The 17,790-nt window shown below is 48.4% G+C and overlaps 1 protein-coding gene and 1 long non-coding RNA gene across 5 annotated transcripts in view; one reads left to right on the top strand and one right to left on the bottom strand.

The window, feature by feature from the left end:
• The window catches only part of BTBD9 (BTB domain containing 9), a 414,802-nt gene that overhangs the window by 381,211 nt on the left and 15,801 nt on the right, over positions 1–17,790 (top strand). For all 4 annotated transcript variants that reach the window (XM_045498061.1, XM_045498063.1, XM_045498062.1 and 1 more), the window contains one exon: positions 11,581–11,659. In XM_045498061.1, coding sequence (XP_045354017.1) covers positions 11,581–11,659 — 79 coding nt within the window. The remainder of the gene's footprint in view (positions 1–11,580; positions 11,660–17,790) is intronic.
• On the bottom strand, positions 7,954–16,825 carry LOC123608319. Its single transcript, XR_006717190.1, has 3 exons — positions 16,281–16,825; positions 14,625–14,758; positions 7,954–10,643 (listed from the first exon to the last, which is right to left on the bottom strand). It is a non-coding gene; the product is annotated as an uncharacterized LOC123608319 (long non-coding RNA).

Genomic DNA, 17,790 nt, shown 5'->3' with positions numbered 1-17,790 from the left:
TAAAAGGGAAAATTATGCTATGAGCAGGGAAGGTAAAACCCAAGACCAGTTCATGTTAGAACAGCAAATGCAAGTGCATTCACCAGAGAAAAGAGGCCAGAAAGCATGAAATGCCCACATAGGTCCAGAAACCCCCAGGGCAGGAGGAAAGTAGGGGACAGCTCACCTGCACTGTAAATAGGAAGGGACACACGTGTCTGTCCCAGCAGGCTGCCCCCCAACCCTCATCCCCAGCCGGGGGAAGGGCTCCACCCCCACTGGACAGTGAAATGCCCTGAGGAGTTTCAATGGGACTGACTCATGCAGAGCCCACCCCCAGGGATTCTGAGTGTAATCGGTCAGGGGCACGGCCTGGGAGTTGCACGGAATGTTTGGAAGCTCCACAGAAAAGCTTCTACTACTGACTGTAGCCCAGGGGAAGACAAGCAGCAGTGACTAAAGACTATCAGTATCCGCTGTTCTGCCCTCAGTCGTACCAGTTCTCAAGGCCAAGAATAGAACAGTGTAAGAAGATAGTCTTTTGTAAAGATTTTACTTCTAAGTAATCTTTACACCCAAGCTGACGCTTGAACTCACAACCCCGAGATCAAGAGTCTTATGCTCCACCAACTGAGCCAGATTTTTTTTTTTTTAATTAATGAAACATAATTTGTGTATCTATTCTGGTGCTAGGTTCCCAAAGAATTTGGAGGTGGTACGATTCCTGTTCAAGAGTTTGATATTTAATTTGTTCCATTTTAACACTGTCTGAGCTCTCTCTAAGGCTGGGATGGAAACCTGGCCACTTCCTTGGGCCAAATGGGTGATGGGAACAAGCACAGCAGGCCAGGCCAGGCTCCAGAGAGTGATGGAGACCACCAGAAGCCCGCTGACCTCAGTCGGTCTTGTTCACCTCAGCTCTAGCCAGTGTTGTCTCTGCAGAAAAGAGGACCCAAGGATGCCAGATCTTCTAGCTTTCAAAGGAAACTAGAAGTTTGTATTTTTATGTGAAATCTCCCGAATTTTAAGTGGGAGATAACTCGGATTTTTAAAAATACTCAGTAGACCAGCAAAATATGCTTAGGAGCCTCCCCTGTGTGACCTTTGATCTCAGTAAGCATGTGGCTGATCAGCATGTGACTAAATGGTCACAACTCCCAGGTGCTCCTAACAGTCTGTTTTCCTGCCACCTCAGGTCTGCAGTCAGGTTAGACTAACTTAGCAGTGTTTTTCCTGGGCCTGGCATGTAGAAGGCTTTCTGTAAATAGTTGTTGAATGGAGAGACAGACAGGGTAAATGGAGCGAACCCAGAATTCCCTGGAAGTCAGGGCAGTGAGACAGCCATAAACTCCAGTTAAGCATCGTGGAAGACAAAAGAATTTCCTCCCATGTTGCCAGATTAGACCTGCACCACACAGAGGCTTCCCTTTAGACTGGCGTCCACGATCTGAGGACCGGGAGCTCTTGGGAAGGGGTTCCATCAGAATCTGGGCCGACCCTGCCTCTCTGCTGCATAGGACACCATGTCGCTCTGCTTCTGGGGCAAGGGAGGTGCTCCCTGGATGTGCCAGGTGCTCACCAGATGTGCAGGGGAGAGACACGCCGGGCCCGTTTAAAGACTGTCACAACTCTAGAATTCTCGCCTTCCCCAGTGCTGTACAAAATGCACCGTCCCTCACATGCCCAGGCCCCAGTGAGGTGTTAGATCTGATTAGAGATGAATGTGGGATCCTGGGCCTGTCGCAGCTGTGAGGCAGACAGTAAAAACAGCGCGTGCGAAGGGACGGCAGGCAGCTGTGGGGTCAGCATGAGAGGCGCACTCATAAAGAACTGTCAGAGGGATCTTCAGGCTAGTCTGGAGGCTCACTCAAGGCCTTTAATACCTGTCACGTCTCAGCACCACACAGCTCCGAGAGGGCTCCGATGTCACTGCAGCTCAGTTGATAGGGGACAGCCTTTAATATTCCCTTCCTTTACAGGAATCTTCTCCGAAGGTTCATGTTTGCCTTCCGGCCCTGCTCCCAAAGGTTGTAAATAAATCTATTCCCCACATACCCTTTCCATGCCTCCTCACCGTAGGTTTGTCTCCTCTTCTTGGCTCTGCTTGTATTTTTCAACTTCTGAATTTCCTTATTTTTTATCCAAGTTGTACATGTACGTTGTTTTAGAAGTCAGGTAGAGGGGCATCTGGGTGGCTCAGTTGGTTAAGCACTGACTTCAGCTCAGGTCCATGATCTCACGGTTTGTGAGTTCAAGCCCCACGTCGGGCTCTGTGCTGACAGCTCAGAGCCTGGACCCTGCTTCAGATTCTGTGTGTCCTCCTCTCTCTGCCCTTCCCCTGCTCTCTCTCTCTTTCTCTCAAAAATAAGTAAACATTAAAACATTTTTAAATAAATAACTAAAAGGTAGCAGCACAAGATTTATTAACAAAAGCAGCGGTATGCTGCTTCACCGCCCCCAGCCCAGGTCCCACTCACCAGAGGCAGCTGCCTGCCTTCCTCCTCCCCAGCAGTCTTTTAATATTTGTAAAAGATAATACATTCAGAACAAATGCCTTTAATATGGTTAAAAATTAAGGACTAAAGACAGCAAAATGTGTCTCACCCACCACCTCTTGCTCCAGAGATTCGATTGTTTATAGATAAACAAATGTGTGTATTTTCCTGGTTTTTTTTCATACAGATTTTTCTGTACCTAGGAGGACGCTAGAATGTTGCCTTCCTCTCTCCCTCCCCCACCTTCTCCGTCTCCCTTGCCCTCTCCAGCTGCACGGTCTTTCATCATAGGGAAAGAGATGTACCATAATCCACTTGACCAGTGAGGAGCACTTGGGTTGTCTCTATTCTCTTGCCGTTCAAGCAGTGCTACACTGCAGTCCTTCCTCCTGGGTCCCCCGGCTGGAAACGTGTCATAAGCTCAAGTGATGTAAGAGGAATCGCTAGCTCTAGGGGTATGTGCATTTAAAATGTTGCTGGTTGGCACTTCCTTGAGCGAGCGGGGTGTGAAGGCGCCTGTGTCCTCCCACTTGGCCACCATAACACATGATCAGACTTTTAGACTTTGAGGCAAACATGTTCATGTCTTATAGACCTTTTTTTTTGGTCAGTACCTTCAGGTTTCTAAACTATATGCTTATCCTGCTGCTTTTTAATACTGTTACCAGAATTATCTATCATCTCCCTACTTTGGAAGATAAGGATTTAGCTTCCTTACCCTTCCCTCCCATGATCGTATTTCTCTCCCTCTCCCCTCTTCTCACTCCTGTTAAATCAGTTTTTAGCATTTAGCGTTGGCATTAGTATGACTGACTATTGTTCTGGGCTAAGCCACATAGTTTGCTAAAATTACCTTTCTTTGTAATATAATTTGTTATTCCTGGAGTTAAAAATTACTTAGGGGGCGCCTGGGTGGCTCAGTTGGTTGGGCCTCCGACTTCTGCTCAGGTCATGATTTCACGGTTCGAGGGTTCCAGCCCCACATCTGGCTCTGTGCTGAGAGCACAGAACCCGCTTCGGATCCTCTGTCTCCCTCTCTCTCTGTTCCTCCCCTGCTCGTTCTCTCTCTCTCTCTCTCTCTCTCTCTCTCTCTCTCTCTCTGTCTCTCTCTCTCAAAAGTAAATAAACATTTTTAAAAATTACTTAGTTTTCCATATTATCTGTCATTCATTAATTTTATAGGTACATATCACTTATTTTTGTCAGAGCCACACAAATCCCCGCAGCCTAACACCTCTTGGTTTTTCCCTCTTGGAGCCCTGCCTTCCCTCTCCTGCAGGGTTGGTCCCCTTAAGCCTCTGCTCAGCTCTCGTCCTCAACTTTCCCTTCCCATCCTCCTGGGTCATCTCTTTTCTGGATCCTGTAACTTTCTTTGCCTTAGTTTAATCCTTTGTTATTGATGGAGTACATTTTCCAGAAGTTTCTAGTGAATACCCTGGAGGTAAATGTTTTCAGATTTATATGCCTGAATCCAAATTTCTTTATTCTATCCAAATATGTGACTTGGCTAGGAATAGCCCTCTGTCTGGGACTAATTTCTCCCTCAACACTTAGAAGGAACAGCTCAGCTCTATCTTCTCCTGACTCCCAGTGTTGCTCTTGAAAAATCTCATGTAATTTTGGTTCCCTCATCTTTAGGTTGATTTGCTTTTGCCCTGTCCAGAAACATTTAGATCTTCTGAAATTTCTCAATAATATGTTTTGTGTTCTTACCTTTTGGAGTGACCATTCAGTGGGCTCTTTAACTTAGTAAGTTATGTCCTCCATATATGGGAAAATTTCTTTTTACTTTGACAGTATTATAGCTCATACCTTCTCTGCTCTTTTTTTCTGGGACACCTCCTAGTTGGATAGTGGACGTCTTAGTTGGTCCTCTCATTTTCTTATCCTTTTTCTTCTATTTTCTATCTTTGCTGTCTTGTTGGATGTTCCACAAAATTTCAACTTAAGCTAGCTTCGTTAGATTATTGATTTCAATTCATAGCCTCAATTGATAAGAGCATTTCCTTGTTCTCTGAATATCCCCTTTCATATCATCTTATTCTTATTTCAAGAGTGTATGGGGTATCTGAGTGGCTCAGTTGGTTAAGCATCTGATTTCGGCTCGGGTCATGATCTCACCGTTCGTGAGTTCAGGCCCCACGCTGGACTCTGCTGACAGCTCAGAGCCTGGAGCCTGCTTTGGTTTCTGTGTCTCCCTCTCTCTCTCTCTCTCTCTCTGTGTTCCTCCCCCACTCTCACTCTGTCTCTCTCTCAAAAATAAATCAAGATTACAAAAAAAAAATTTTTTTTAAGAGTATAATAGTTCTTTTATCTATCTGGCAGTGTATAGGGGTTTATTCCTGAAGTTTTATTCTGTCTACTGAATTATAACTGTATCTTCTGAATTATTTTTCTTTTCTCTGTGCTTTTGGTCTCTCTTTTCCATGTTTGGATTTTTGGTGATCCTCGACTGGCTGTTCTCCTTCAAACCTTAGGCGATGAGAAAGCTGGTTGGAAGATTTTCGTGTGAGGGTGGGTTTGCGGGCTTCCTTCTGGGTTATCAGACAGGGATTTGGTGTTTCACTGGGGGTTCCCTGCCCGATCTCATTCAGGTCCAGCACAGCAGCTGCCTTCTGTTTCTTCTCACCGGAACACTCTTCCAGATCCACGTGGCCGTTTACTCCGCTGGTGTAGGTCTTCGCTCACTTGTCACGTACCAGAGCGAACCTCCTTAAATATGTTCTCTAAAAGCAGTGTGCACTTCTGAATCTGCTTACACTGCTTTACTTCTCTACTTAGCCCTATATTTATTTGTCTCTTTCTCCTACTAGAATGTAGGCTTCTTGATGGCAGAGTCTAAAATAGGGCCTACTCCATAGTAAGCGCTGAATAAATATCTATGGAAAGCAGACTGGAGGGACAGAAAGAAAGAAACTGGATAAGTAGCTCTCAGTCTTTCCTCTTGGGCTGGTTAGAGTCTCCAGAGGGATCCTCCAGTGTCTTGCATGGGGATTAAGCCTGGATCACGGTGGCCTGAAAGCCAAGACAAGGAGGGTAGGGGACTGGAAGTCTCACCATTTGAGACATTCACTTCATGTAAATCCTTCTTCGTAGATCCCTAGGTTCCCACCCTCTACTGTGCCTCGATCCCCTGGAGTAGACCCTCTCTGTTCAAGGACTCCAGAGTGAAATCTCTGTCTCCTGCCAAGGTGGGCGAGGGCTCATCCCTGCTGTAGAGGAGGAAGGAGAAGGGATATGCGGGGTCAATTTGCTCCTTTCATCTACTTTCAACCAGTTCTCATAGTTGAGTCCCCTGTATAACCCCCACCTTCAAAGGTAACTGATGACGCAGGGACATGAGCTTTTCTAGGGTTCTGTAGTGTGAATCTACTTGCTTCCTGTGCATTGTCTCTCAGGCGAAAACACAGAGAGGGTAATGTGTCTTCACTGTTTCTCTGCTTGGGGTGTGTGCGTGCGCGCGCGCGTGTGTGTTAGAACACATATATTTAATATTTGATATGATGCATATATTAGATTTCCTTACTGCCCTTTTAGTGGAGGGAGCAAAGATTAACCCGTGTGTTCAGTTTGCCATGTTTAACTGCCAGTGTGGCCCTGGCCATCTCCCCAGTGTTCACCAGGTCTGCTCCAAAAAAGTTCTGACCCTGGCATTCTCTTTATAGCATAGGCATCAGAATCACATAATTTTCCTGAACCTAAAAGACCAGCTTCCCTTGGTACAGGATCTACAGGACCCCCAGAGAAGGTAGGATGAGGCTTAGGATGGAAAGCCAATCTCAGCTGAGTCCCGCTGCCTTCCTTTCTCTGGTGGCCCTTGTCACCAGAGCCATTCACACAAGCCTGGCACCTACAGATGGCCGCTGTACCCCTCCCCAAGCCGGCAGCTCTCCTGTCCTCTGCTCCCACAAAGACGCACGTGTCCCCGGAGCCAGCGGCGCTACCTGGCAAATCCACATGCCCACCGAGGGACTGACGCCACCCAGCCCCCTAAGTTTTATATTTGCACTTTGGTTAACTCCACCCCTGGTAAATTCTTTCTCGTAGAAACACAGGCACTGTTTCACTGCCTTTCTTCTCCCTCTTTTTTTCTCTATTTCAAGAACTGTTTAAAATGCAGAAAAGAATAAGAAGTATTATAACATTCACTCACATACTCATCCCCAGAATTGACTGTAGTTAATATTTCTCACATACACTTCATCTTTTTTATTTTAATCAAAGAAATAAAACATTCCAGTTAATGATGAAGCCTCCTTTGTACTCCCGTCAGCAAACCCATTCCTCACCCTCTCTCTGAGACAACCACTGTCGTGAACTCAGCCTATCTCCTTCCAGAATATTTAAGAATATTTTGTAAGCATGCTTGTCTCCATGAGTAACGTGTGCAGCTGTAGGGGTGGGGGGCACATTGTAGATGCAGTCCCCTGGCTTGCCTGTCAGTACGACCCCGTGCGTTCTCCACGTCTCCACGCTGATCTGTGTGGAGAGGGAGCACCTAGGGAGCCTCTTCTTCGCTCTTCCGTACGTGTGAGTATGAAGACAGAACAGCAGCCGGAAGCCACTGTGCGCCCACCGTGTGCCAAACACCGTCGCCCCATTGAACCCTTCCAACCAGTTCACCGCCATTGCACGTAGGGACCCAGAGGTCAGCCTGCGGTCCGCTCACGCGCGTGATCTCCAGCTTGGCATCACGGTACCGGCACATAAATGAGGTCTGAAACTCGAGGACCCAGGCGACAGGGATTAGTCAGTGCCCCAGCCTCTCGGTCAGAAAGTTCCTCACTGTGCCCTTGGGTGGAAGGAGTGCAGACAGCCATTAAATCTGGCTTCTGTTGACTCTACACCTGGTGGCACTGGAATGTGGACAGATTGCCTCTCTTTCTGCCTCAGTGTCTCACCTCAGAAATGGGATTGCAGTTGGCTGCCTCGGTACCTGACAGATTGCTGGCAACCAGATGTGATAGATCATGATCGTGAAGCACTTTGTGACCACGCAGTGGTCTGCAGACAGAGGACAGCTCCTGGCCTACTTTTTCACTCCTAAACAGACCACCTACCGTATGCCAGCCACAGGCGCCTGATTGCATGCGCCTGACAGTACTTAATCCTTCGTCAAGCAGCAGCTTTAGAGAGACTGTTCTCGAGCTCTTGTTTTTCTGGCTTGTTTAATTACCACTATGGCAACAACATCATTTTCTTCCTTTTTTTTTTTTTTTTAACTTCATATATATAGTATTTCAGCCTCATTATGGGTTAAATTGAATGCTATGGGTGGGTCTGGAAACCCAACCAAAATTTATAACTTTATTTCTCTGGAAAAATTGCTTCCAAGCTTCAAACAACCAATTACAAGGGAAGCGTTGGAATACCACCAGTTTGTGAGTTGGGACCAATGCACTGTTGACATTGTTCTCTCCATAGTTCACAGAAGGATAGCTGATCTCCCCAGAGAGATCAGGAAGCCCATAAGGGCCAGCACTACGTCTTGCGTGGATGCCCTGGAACACTCAGGTGCCAGGCTCAAGAGTGTATTCAAGAAATGCTTGCATAATTCCTCCAAAGCCCAGCCACCTTGACTGCCTCCAAGAAATGGGTGCTGATGGGGTGCCATGGGTACCCCTGGGAACCTCTGCAGTAGTCAGTAAATCACATAGTAACAAACTTGGTGACTCCCAGATGAGGCCCAGGAAAGCAGTGTGTCCTGTCCAGACTCTTTTGGCTGAATAGTAATTTAGCAGTAATAACAATACCATCTCCAGTAGTAATAACAGTACCATTTTTAGTGCTTTAGTACTTAGTACATGGTTCTAGATGTTTTATACTTGTTAATATATTTAATCTTTACCAAAAAAAGCTAGATATTTTTATTATCTTCATTTTACAGATGAGGAGCCTGAAGCCCAGAGAGGTTAAGCAGCTTGCCTAAGGTCACAGAGCTGGTAAAAGTGCAAAACTGAGATTCTGACCCAGAGCCCATGTTGTCAACCAGTGTGCCGTACCACCTCTAGTTCTTGAAGGGCCAGGATCAAAGCCTCCTGTCTTGACTGTCACCCCCCTTGCCCTGCACCGTTCCCTCACTAGAAATATCTTGCATAATAGTATAGCGTTGGCATATTCACTTGCTTCATGTCACATGATCTGTATTAAAACCTTGAGTAGTAGGCAGGACAGGTACTTTTCAAAAATGCTTACCTCTACATTCTACCAAATTCAGACAGTGCAGAAAAGTACAAAAGTATAGTAAATATCTCTGGGAATTCTTTCATCCAAAGCTAAAATCCTGATCAACATTTTGACAAACACTCTTTCGGATCTCCCTCTGAACACATCTGTGTGTAGATACATATTTACACTCCCCGGTCCTCCGGAGCGCACTCCAGGTGAGGTTACTTCTGTAACTGGGGGAGCCTGTTCTTGAGCCTGCTGCTCAAGACGGGGAGTGGTTTCTGTGGTTGAGAGCCCCTCCTGCGAGTAACAGCTTGGGACTTCAGTCCAGGGTAGGGCTTTCTGTTTTAGTGTAAGTGCTCGAAGCAGAGACCACATGTGCTTTGACACCCGTTGCTCCTGTGCAGACACTTCCTCCGTCACCCAGTCATGGCCGTGAGCCAAACTGGGTGCCGCGCCCCTAAGACTCCGTTGCCTCCCTGGGCATGCTGCCTGCTAAGGAAGGGACTCAGGGTACTTGGCAAGGAGGGATATTTTATACAGCTGTCAGTAAAGCTCAATAAATATGGCAGTGGAGCCTCGTGTGGACTGAGTGATGGCTGTAGTTTCCTGGCCCTGTGAGATCGCGGCTCAGGCAGCCGTCCTCCAGTTGCGCGGTGATTGCATACACGGCCCCAACGTGACAAGGACTTCCGGGGCCACCTTATCATGTCCCCATCGAGCAGCATTTAAAGTTGTTTGCGAGAAGTTGAGGGGAAATGGGATCTGATACTTGGGTAGGGAGCGATGCTCATTACCTCACCCTAACCAGCATCCCTTCCTCCTAATATTTTGTTTTAGGGTCGGTATCCAGTTTTGCTGAAAATGAAATCATCTTGCAACTCTCAGGCTGTGTTAGTGAAAATGAACTCTAATGTGATTAGATATTAATGCGGTGTAATGGAGGATTGGTATTAAATTGAGGCCTTCTGATCTTATTACTCCACAAATGCTCCCTCCCGCTTGGGCTGCTGCCCTGCCAGCCCTGCTTCCCCAGGCACAGGCAGGGGGCACACGCGCCCAAGCCGTGAGCCCGCTGCCCAGGGAGCCCGGCTCTGCCCAAGGCGACTCCCGTGAGATCTCCCTCCCTTCACTGCCTTGGGCTCCCAGCCCTGTTGTGAGAGGAGGACAGGTGGGACCTCAGGAGGCATCATTTGGATCCCCCAGCACTCTCAGGGCCACAAGCATGTTGTTGAAGACCGTGAGCCAAGTTTTACCTCTATGTCCAGAAGCACTTAAGGATTTTTTTGATAGGCATGCAGCTAGAAATCTAAGAACACAGTCTGCACCTCCTCCACACCCAGCCCCTCTCCACTCCAGTCATTTTTCTGAAACCGATTGGAAGATAATAGTTGTCAGCGGCTGCTGTCACTTGTCCTGGCTCTGTCTCCCTTTCCTGGAGGGCTGGTCTGAGAAGCAGGCAGTGGCCCAGACTCAGTGTGTGCTTCCCTTAGGAACAGGGATGGGCCTCTGCTGCCCCACGCAGCGTGGACCCCTCGCTTCCTCTGACCTGCCAGAGGAAGATGCCAGTCCGTCAGTCACACAGCTCACCTCAGAAGTGACAGGTTTGCCTGTGGGAGCCCAGGCCCGGGGTTGAAGCCCCACAGGGCCTCCCTCTGTAGCCCTGGCCCCAGCCCACGGGCTGCATCCCATCCAGCAGACTCCCCAAGGGAGCCACGTGGGTCTGGGAGCAAAACACCCCCCCCCCCCCCCACCGAGGACATGGGCCAAGAGTGCAGTCTCTGGGGATGATCAGATGGCATCACCTTCACATATGAATGATAGCATTTTTGCAAAGAGAATAATTTTTTCTTACGCTGTTTCCAGAAAACTGCTTTCAGAGGCACAGACTTTGCACACAGGATGGTAACGACTTTTTAATGACCTGAAGGGGCCTGGGTGTCCGGGCAGCAGTGAATCAATCTCAGTGGGAGGCTCACAGTGAGAGAGAAGATGGAACACCTGAAACCAAAGGGGGAAAAAAACAAACCACAAATACATATATTTTCTTTGGTAGCGTTGCTTGGTAATTAGACAATTACAGGAAACAGCTTCCCAGCAGCTGGCATCTCCACTGTGTGAGCGGAGGAGGGATGGCAACAACTGTGAACTCCTCACATTTATTACAGAAAATATTATTGGAGTTTACAGTCGTGGGTGCCGAGCTCTCCTCCAGTGCATTCTGATGAGCTGTGAGCCTTAAACCAAGAGCAGAGCTCCTCCTCTCGGGGTTGCTTCAGAGCCTGCCTGGCTGGGCTTTAAAGCAGCTGTCTTTGAGCCGCGGAGAGACTGGCAGGTCCTGAGAGTAAGCCCTTGGGGGGATGCCTTTGGAAGCAGGAAAGGGGGGGAGGTGGAGGCCTGTGGAGAAACTGCCTATTCTTCCCCAGGTGCCACCACTTGCACTCATGGCAGTGAGTGAGCCCCTCCTCCCCCTCCCCTTGCCCTGCCCTGCTCAGTCCACATTCCTGCCCTGGTTCAAAACTCTCCTCCCAGAACCCACCACGCCTCTCAGGCGCACGCCCATTCAGCCAACAGGCCCGTTTCACAGATGAGGAAATGTGTTTTGTGAACTCTCACTGACTTGATCACTTTTCGGCCTCACAATTGTTCCCTCGTGAACTTGGTCTGTACTTTGTGTGTGTTGATGGGGGAGCTTTATGTGAGTCCCAGGTTGCCTTCACAGAAGGTAGGGACACTACATACTGACTGCTTTCCTCAGGCACACATGAGGGAGAGCCCTGTTCCCATTCCCCTTCCCCACCCCCCACCCCTGCCACCTCACAGGCCTCCTGAGGATAGAGGACAGGCACCCTCCTTCCTCAGCACCTGGCTCCCCCTGCCTGCCGACAGGGTTAACCGTACAGTCTAACCAGGCAAATGGTTGTGCTTCCTCTCACAGGTCCTGGCAATCTGTAACTTTTGAAAGACAGCCTGCCTCCTTCATCCGAATCGTGGGAACACACAACACAGCAAATGAGGTAAGGGTCTCCTTTCATGAAAGACGCTGTGCTGTTTCATGATGTCCAGGTAAATGCTACATCCCGAGTTAAGTGGAACTGTTTGTTCTCCCTGCTAATGGCCTGTTGTTCAGACAGCTCGGTACAGAAGAAAGTCCTGCTCCTGCACAGTGGGGATATCATTATCATTTCTAGATGTCTCTTCACTGGGAAATGAGAGCCAACTCCTATGGCTTTGCTTACTCCCACCAGCCTCCCTATGGAATCGGCAACCACAGAGACCTTGAGAGGTCAAACAACCCTGTCCTCAAGTCTTCTGCCCTCCCAGACGACAGCTATTTCAGAGGTCCCTCAGTGCTCTGAACATGTGTTTAAGGGACCCCGGCCCCACGGGACCACCATGGAAGACAGTTGCTGGTTTTCTTTGCCTGTCTATTCTGTCCTGGGCCAGACTGCACATAAATGTTTGTGAGTGGGCCTGTTCCTCCACTGGTGTCCAGGTCTGGATCGTCCCAGCAGATCATGTTGTTTGTAGACGTCCCTTCATTTTTGGATTTAATGGGGGGAGAGTGGGCAGGTTGTTTCCCCCCCATTTTGGGTACCCACAGTCAGGGCAGCAGTCAGGTGATGGGTCTGAGCCTCAAACCACCAGGCTGTTTTCTCGGGAATGTAAATGGCCCCAGAAAAATGCACTGGATCCCTTGGATCAGGAAAGACAAGACAGTGCCCTTGGTGAACAGAGAAACCAGGACACTTGAGTGTGAGGGAGGGCATGATTCATAATCACACTAGGACGGCAAGTGTAAACCAGACATGAGCCAGGCACACCTGGACCGTCATCCCCTCAACAATATGGATTTCCAGTGAGCTCAGAGGGGCACCTGCGGATTCAGTCACACCATTTAAGATGTGAATAGTGTCAGTCAACCGTAAGTTCATTACTTACCTTTTCTGTTCTTTGGGTGTTGAGTGAGCACTAATGGCCACTCTGTTGACTTCATCTGCTTATTACACCCTTGCTTTTTATACAGTCATGAGTGTTGAGTGTGAACCTCTGAAGGACGGCTAGTTAAAGGCAGGAATCACGGGGTGCCTGAATGGCTCGGTTGGTTGAGCGTCCAACTCTTGGTTTTGGCTCAGGTCATGATCTCATAGTCCAGTGGGTTGGAGCCCCATGTCGGGCTCCATGCTTCAGCATGGAGCCTGCTAGGTATTCTCTGCTCCAACCCCCACTCTCATTTGTGTGTGTGCATGCTCTCTCTGTCTCTGTCTCTCTCTCTTTCTTTCTCAAAATAAATAAACTTAAAAAAAGACAGGAATCATAAGGAACAGGAAAGCTGAAACTCAAGAGGAAATGAAAGGCATCAAAATAGTAACCATTCTGTAGTTTTCACCTCAACGTGGTATTTCTCAGCTCTGCACAAGACTGGCTTCATGGGCATGTGACCAGGGCAGTTGCGTGAGGCTCCACACCCAGAAGGGGACTCTGTGCTTGGGGTTTATGTTCTCCAGCACCATCTTGAATTCTTCACAATTTTACCTGTGAATTTGTTTTCATAATGGGAGCCCCATGGGGAAGTGGGGCACTCACCAGGGGCCGAGAGCCTCAGTTTACACACAGGCCCACCTCTGCCCCCTCTCACCTTCCCAGGACAGGTTCTCAGCCACCCACTGACCCCTGGTACCTAGACCTGCCCAGCCTCCCCCTCCTAGCCTGACCCATGCCTCCCACCACGCTCCACTCCCCCTGGAGGCCCAGCGTGTTTGCAGGGAGAGTCAGGGTCTGGTGTGACTCTCACCTGAGTCACAGGATTGGGCCCCGGGCGCCTATGTGGGTCTGCCCCAGCCTCGGAGTCCCCTTGCCCAAGGGATTGCAACATTAAGTAGCAAAAGAAAACCCTGTGTCCGGTCAAGAGACGAACTGTGGGAGAAAACATAAAGCTTTATTCCTGCTTTTTTGAACAGAAGGCTCTACATTTTCATTTTGTGCTGAGCCCTGCACATTACATAGCTGGCCCTGGGTTCGTGCATTGTGGTTGTCAAATCAGAATTCTCCAGAGCATACCAGGGTGTTTCTGGTACTTCAACTCGCATTCTCAAAACTGAAAATATTGTGATAATTTGTACTCATTTTGCTTTTTTATTCATTTGCATTTGCATTTTATTCATTTAGAACAGTGTGCCTACAGTGTGCTTCTTAGAGAGCAGAGCTTGTAAACAGTAGTCTGAAACTTTCTCTCTTACCTCTTCATTTCTAACCAAACCTGAAAATTATAAAAGTAAACAAATTGATATTTGTTAAGGCACAAAATTAAAGAACTCTAAATATCAGGTCATAAAAGCACTTTTTTTTTGGTGAGGTAACAAAAGTAAATTTGAATCTGAATCAATGTATATTTGAGGCCCAAACCAAATACCCTATTTTTTTAAATTGTTTTTCTAATCTTTTTAAAAAATTGTAATTTCAGTAAAGTTAACATACAGTGTTATTATTAGTTTTAAGTGTACAATATAGTGATTCAACCATCCCATACATTACTCAGCATATTTTTTAAATTTTGCCAGTAAATCCCAATTTTTTTGCCACTTATACTTACATTAAGTTATGTGTTTTTTATTTACCAAGTTGGAAAACAATTTAAATTTATCTTCACATAATATATCAAGCTAAAATTGAATATTTTTCATGTGCAGTCACTTCTCATATAATACATCCCCAAAAAACAAACCAGTTCTGTCTTTAATCCCTACATGGGACTCTGCAGTCTAGTATTCCAGCAGAAGGAATTCTAGGTCAGAGAAGGCCAGGGAGCACTGGGATGTATCTCGGAGGGTCTCCCGGCACTCAGCCCCAACCTGTCACCTACTTCAGTAACCAAATGAGGAATAATTTCCCATTACAGAACCCTAACGTTGGAGTGCAAGACCTTCTCTTCCCCAATGAGTTTCCAGAACTGTCTATGCAGGGAACTCCGAGTACACTCACCAGCCCGTCTGTACAGGTTGACTAACCGATGATCTGTTGCATCTGGCTGAGCAGCAACTTGCCAGGCTGCCTGACTGAGTCAGTTATTGTTCAGGGAAAAAAGCCTCAATGTGGTGTTGCCAACTGGGAAACATCTGAAATCATAACATGAATAATGAATGGGATCGTAAGGCAACACCCACAAACTGTCTTTCTCAGAGCACACAAGAAGACGCAAAAGTGCTGAATCTCCCTGAGTGTCAAGAATCTAGCACTCTCTCAGGGCCCCTGGGTGGCTCAGTCAGATGAGCGTCCAACCTCGGCTCAGGTCATGATCTCATGGTTCGTGGGTTCGAGCCCCAGGTCAGGCTCTGTGCTGACAGCTCAGAGCCTGGAGCCTTGCTTCGGATTCTGTGTCTCATTCTCTGCCCCCACCCCCTTGCGCTCTGTCTCTCTCTCTCAAAAATAAATATTAACCAAAAGAAATTTTTTTCTTTAAAGAATATGGCAGCTCTCAAAGCATTCTCTCCTACAGCATACTAGTTTTGGAAAAAGTATCACCTGTCTTAGAGAACAGTGGGAATTTGTCTAAGTTGGGGTGGTGATGTTCGGAGGTGTGAGAGACAAGGCTGTAGTATGGGAAGAGGGGTGACTAAGGTTGGTGGGGCAGGACTCCTGGGGAAGGCAGCCCTGGAGGAGAGCCGTGATGGCACAGACAGCCAGGGAAAGGAGGCTGGGGGCAGAGTCAGGAAACCAGGATGGCGGGGAGATGGGGTCCAGGGTAAGCCCATCTCTAGTCCCATGGAAGCCAGAAATCTGCCATCAGGATATTGGGGTCTGGGCCCCTCCGTCTCACAGTTGAGGGTGGTATAGGGAGAGGCAGAACTTCCTCAGCCTGTCACTACTTGTTTGCCAGATGGCACCTGTGGCCTTCATTTAGTCAGAAGCAGGACCTTTAGATACTGAATGTTACCAAGCCACAGGCTTTGTGCTAATTTCAAGAAGTGTAGATGGGATTGGTTTTGAGCATGTGTGGGTAACAGAGAAATGTGGGTAACTGCCACATCTCCCAGGGAAGACTGTTTTCTTCAGGTGCTGCCCCCTCCAGGGAGAAGGTCTGACAGGGGATGGCAGGGAAGGCCCAGCTCAGAGGTTCCTCTGACTTGAACACTCCTGGGGGGCGCAGGCGGTCTGTTTTGGCGGCAGGTGGAAAGTGACCCGCAGTGTGTCAGTGGCTGGGGCTACTAGCAGCTTGCGGCTGTGGTGCTGGCACCTACCCCGACCCCGGATCCCGGCTGCTGCTGGAACAGCAGAGGCCTCTGAGCTGAAACAGCCTGGGATTTCCTGCCCAGCGTGGGTGTGCGTCCCACCCCAACCAGCCAGGCCTTCCTGCACTCGAGGTCCGCCTGCGACCGCTGCATGTTAATTTCCCCGCTTCCCTGCGATAGGGCTCTCAGGTGACAGCAGCCTCAGCCACTGTGGAGGTTCAGATTTCTTGATCACCTGTTTTGGCACGCTTCTGATTTCCTGCAGCATTTCATCCCTTTCCTCTGGGAAGTGTGTGTCTGCTGCTGGCATCTGTCTCTCATCTATCCTTTGTGAGCACCGCAGCAATGAATTCATTTCATCTTTTAGCTACGTTTACGACTTCTGTCAATAAATTTCCCTAACGCTTACCTTACAGACTCCACCGCTGCCTCGTGTGACCTCCCGCTCCTTGTGTACTTGGCATCATCCTTGTCACTTATCTTCGCTTCTTACGCTTCCTCTCCCTCCCCACCAGCGTGTGCTCTGTCATCCCCTGCTCCGCAGTCTCCCTGTGCTTGGCGTGTTTCCCACACGGCTCGCGTTTCTCCCCTTTACCCTCGGTTGCCTTTCTTGCATGTCTTCTCTGCCCACTCGCAGGGTTTCCTTTGTCTTCTTGTCACGCTTGGCACTAGATGGCAGACACGCGTCTTTTAGCACGCCCGCCCTCTCATCCTGCTCTCCTTCAGTTGTTTCCATTTGTCTGATTCTCCCCAGGGCCAGTGGCCCGAAAGGTCCTCCTGGGCTGTTTCCTCAGTCACGTTATGGTGGTCTCAGCCGCCAGTCTGGCAGTCGTGAGGTCGTTCCCGCACGGTTGCCCATCTTCCTCAACTGCTAATCAACTCTGCGTGTTCAGGAGGCAGGTACTGCTCAGCTTTCTGAGGCTCTCTTGTCTGGAAACGGTTGCAACCCGGGCCTTGTCAACAACACCACAAACGTCACGGCAGATCTCCAGTTTCAGCTCTGGAGACCGTGGAGGAGCCCTGCTGCTTTTAAAGCAGCACCTCGCGTGGACCCCTTCGTTTCCATTTCATTAATTATCGTAGCAGGGCCACAGAGGGACACGCCTCCATCCTCAGAGGCCAGACGAGGTCCAGACGAGAGCTGTCTGCAAATCTGTCCGTGTATTAAAGGAAGTAGAAGTGGTACCTGTTTCTTCTTATGGCCTGGATGGGAACCCGGGTTTGAGAGCATGTTCTGGAGCGATTTTTCAGTAGGCAGAGAGCTCAGGGGCACAGATGGCCCCTGGGGGCTCAAAAAGACTATAGAAAAAACTAACTATCTGCAATATAGAAAGACTGGGGTCCCGCTCCCAAGAAGCCACATGCAAACCTTTGCCAAGTCAACAGAAGCTGAGGATAGAGCTGATGGTCCATAGGCTGCTCTCAGGGTCCCACTTCACCTATTGTGTGTGTGCAGCTGAGGAAAGAGGCTGTGTCATATTTATCTTTGTATCCCAGGCACCTCGCATGGGCCTGGTGCGCATCAGCATAGAGTACCTGTGAGCTGAGCGAGTGAAGGAATTGTTCAGTCTCCCTTGTGCATCAATCAGCCACGTAAAGGGTTCAGTAATACAGGTTCTCACCATCAAGAGACTGTGGTGGTCTAAGGCAGACTTTCTGTAGTCACAATGAAGAGTTTCTTAAACCAGTCACTTTTGTAAGTGGAAAGGTAAATAAGCCACATACCTCAGCATGTCCTAGTTCAAGACCCTTATAATGATTATTCTTATTATAAATTATAAAACAGGAGCTCATGTGTACTGAGCACTTACTGTGTGGCAGGCTCTATTCCAAACCCTTTAGGTTTATTACACTATCCAACCGTCATATTCTACTCTCACTCACTTTTTAAAAATGAGGTAGCTCAGGGGAACCTGGGT

Source organism: Leopardus geoffroyi, chromosome B2 (assembly GCF_018350155.1).
Source record: "Leopardus geoffroyi isolate Oge1 chromosome B2, O.geoffroyi_Oge1_pat1.0, whole genome shotgun sequence".
Classification (NCBI taxonomy): Eukaryota; Metazoa; Chordata; class Mammalia; order Carnivora; family Felidae; genus Leopardus; species Leopardus geoffroyi.
Note: the sequence above shows the minus strand (reverse complement) of the source record. Positions and strands in the feature narration are given on the sequence as shown.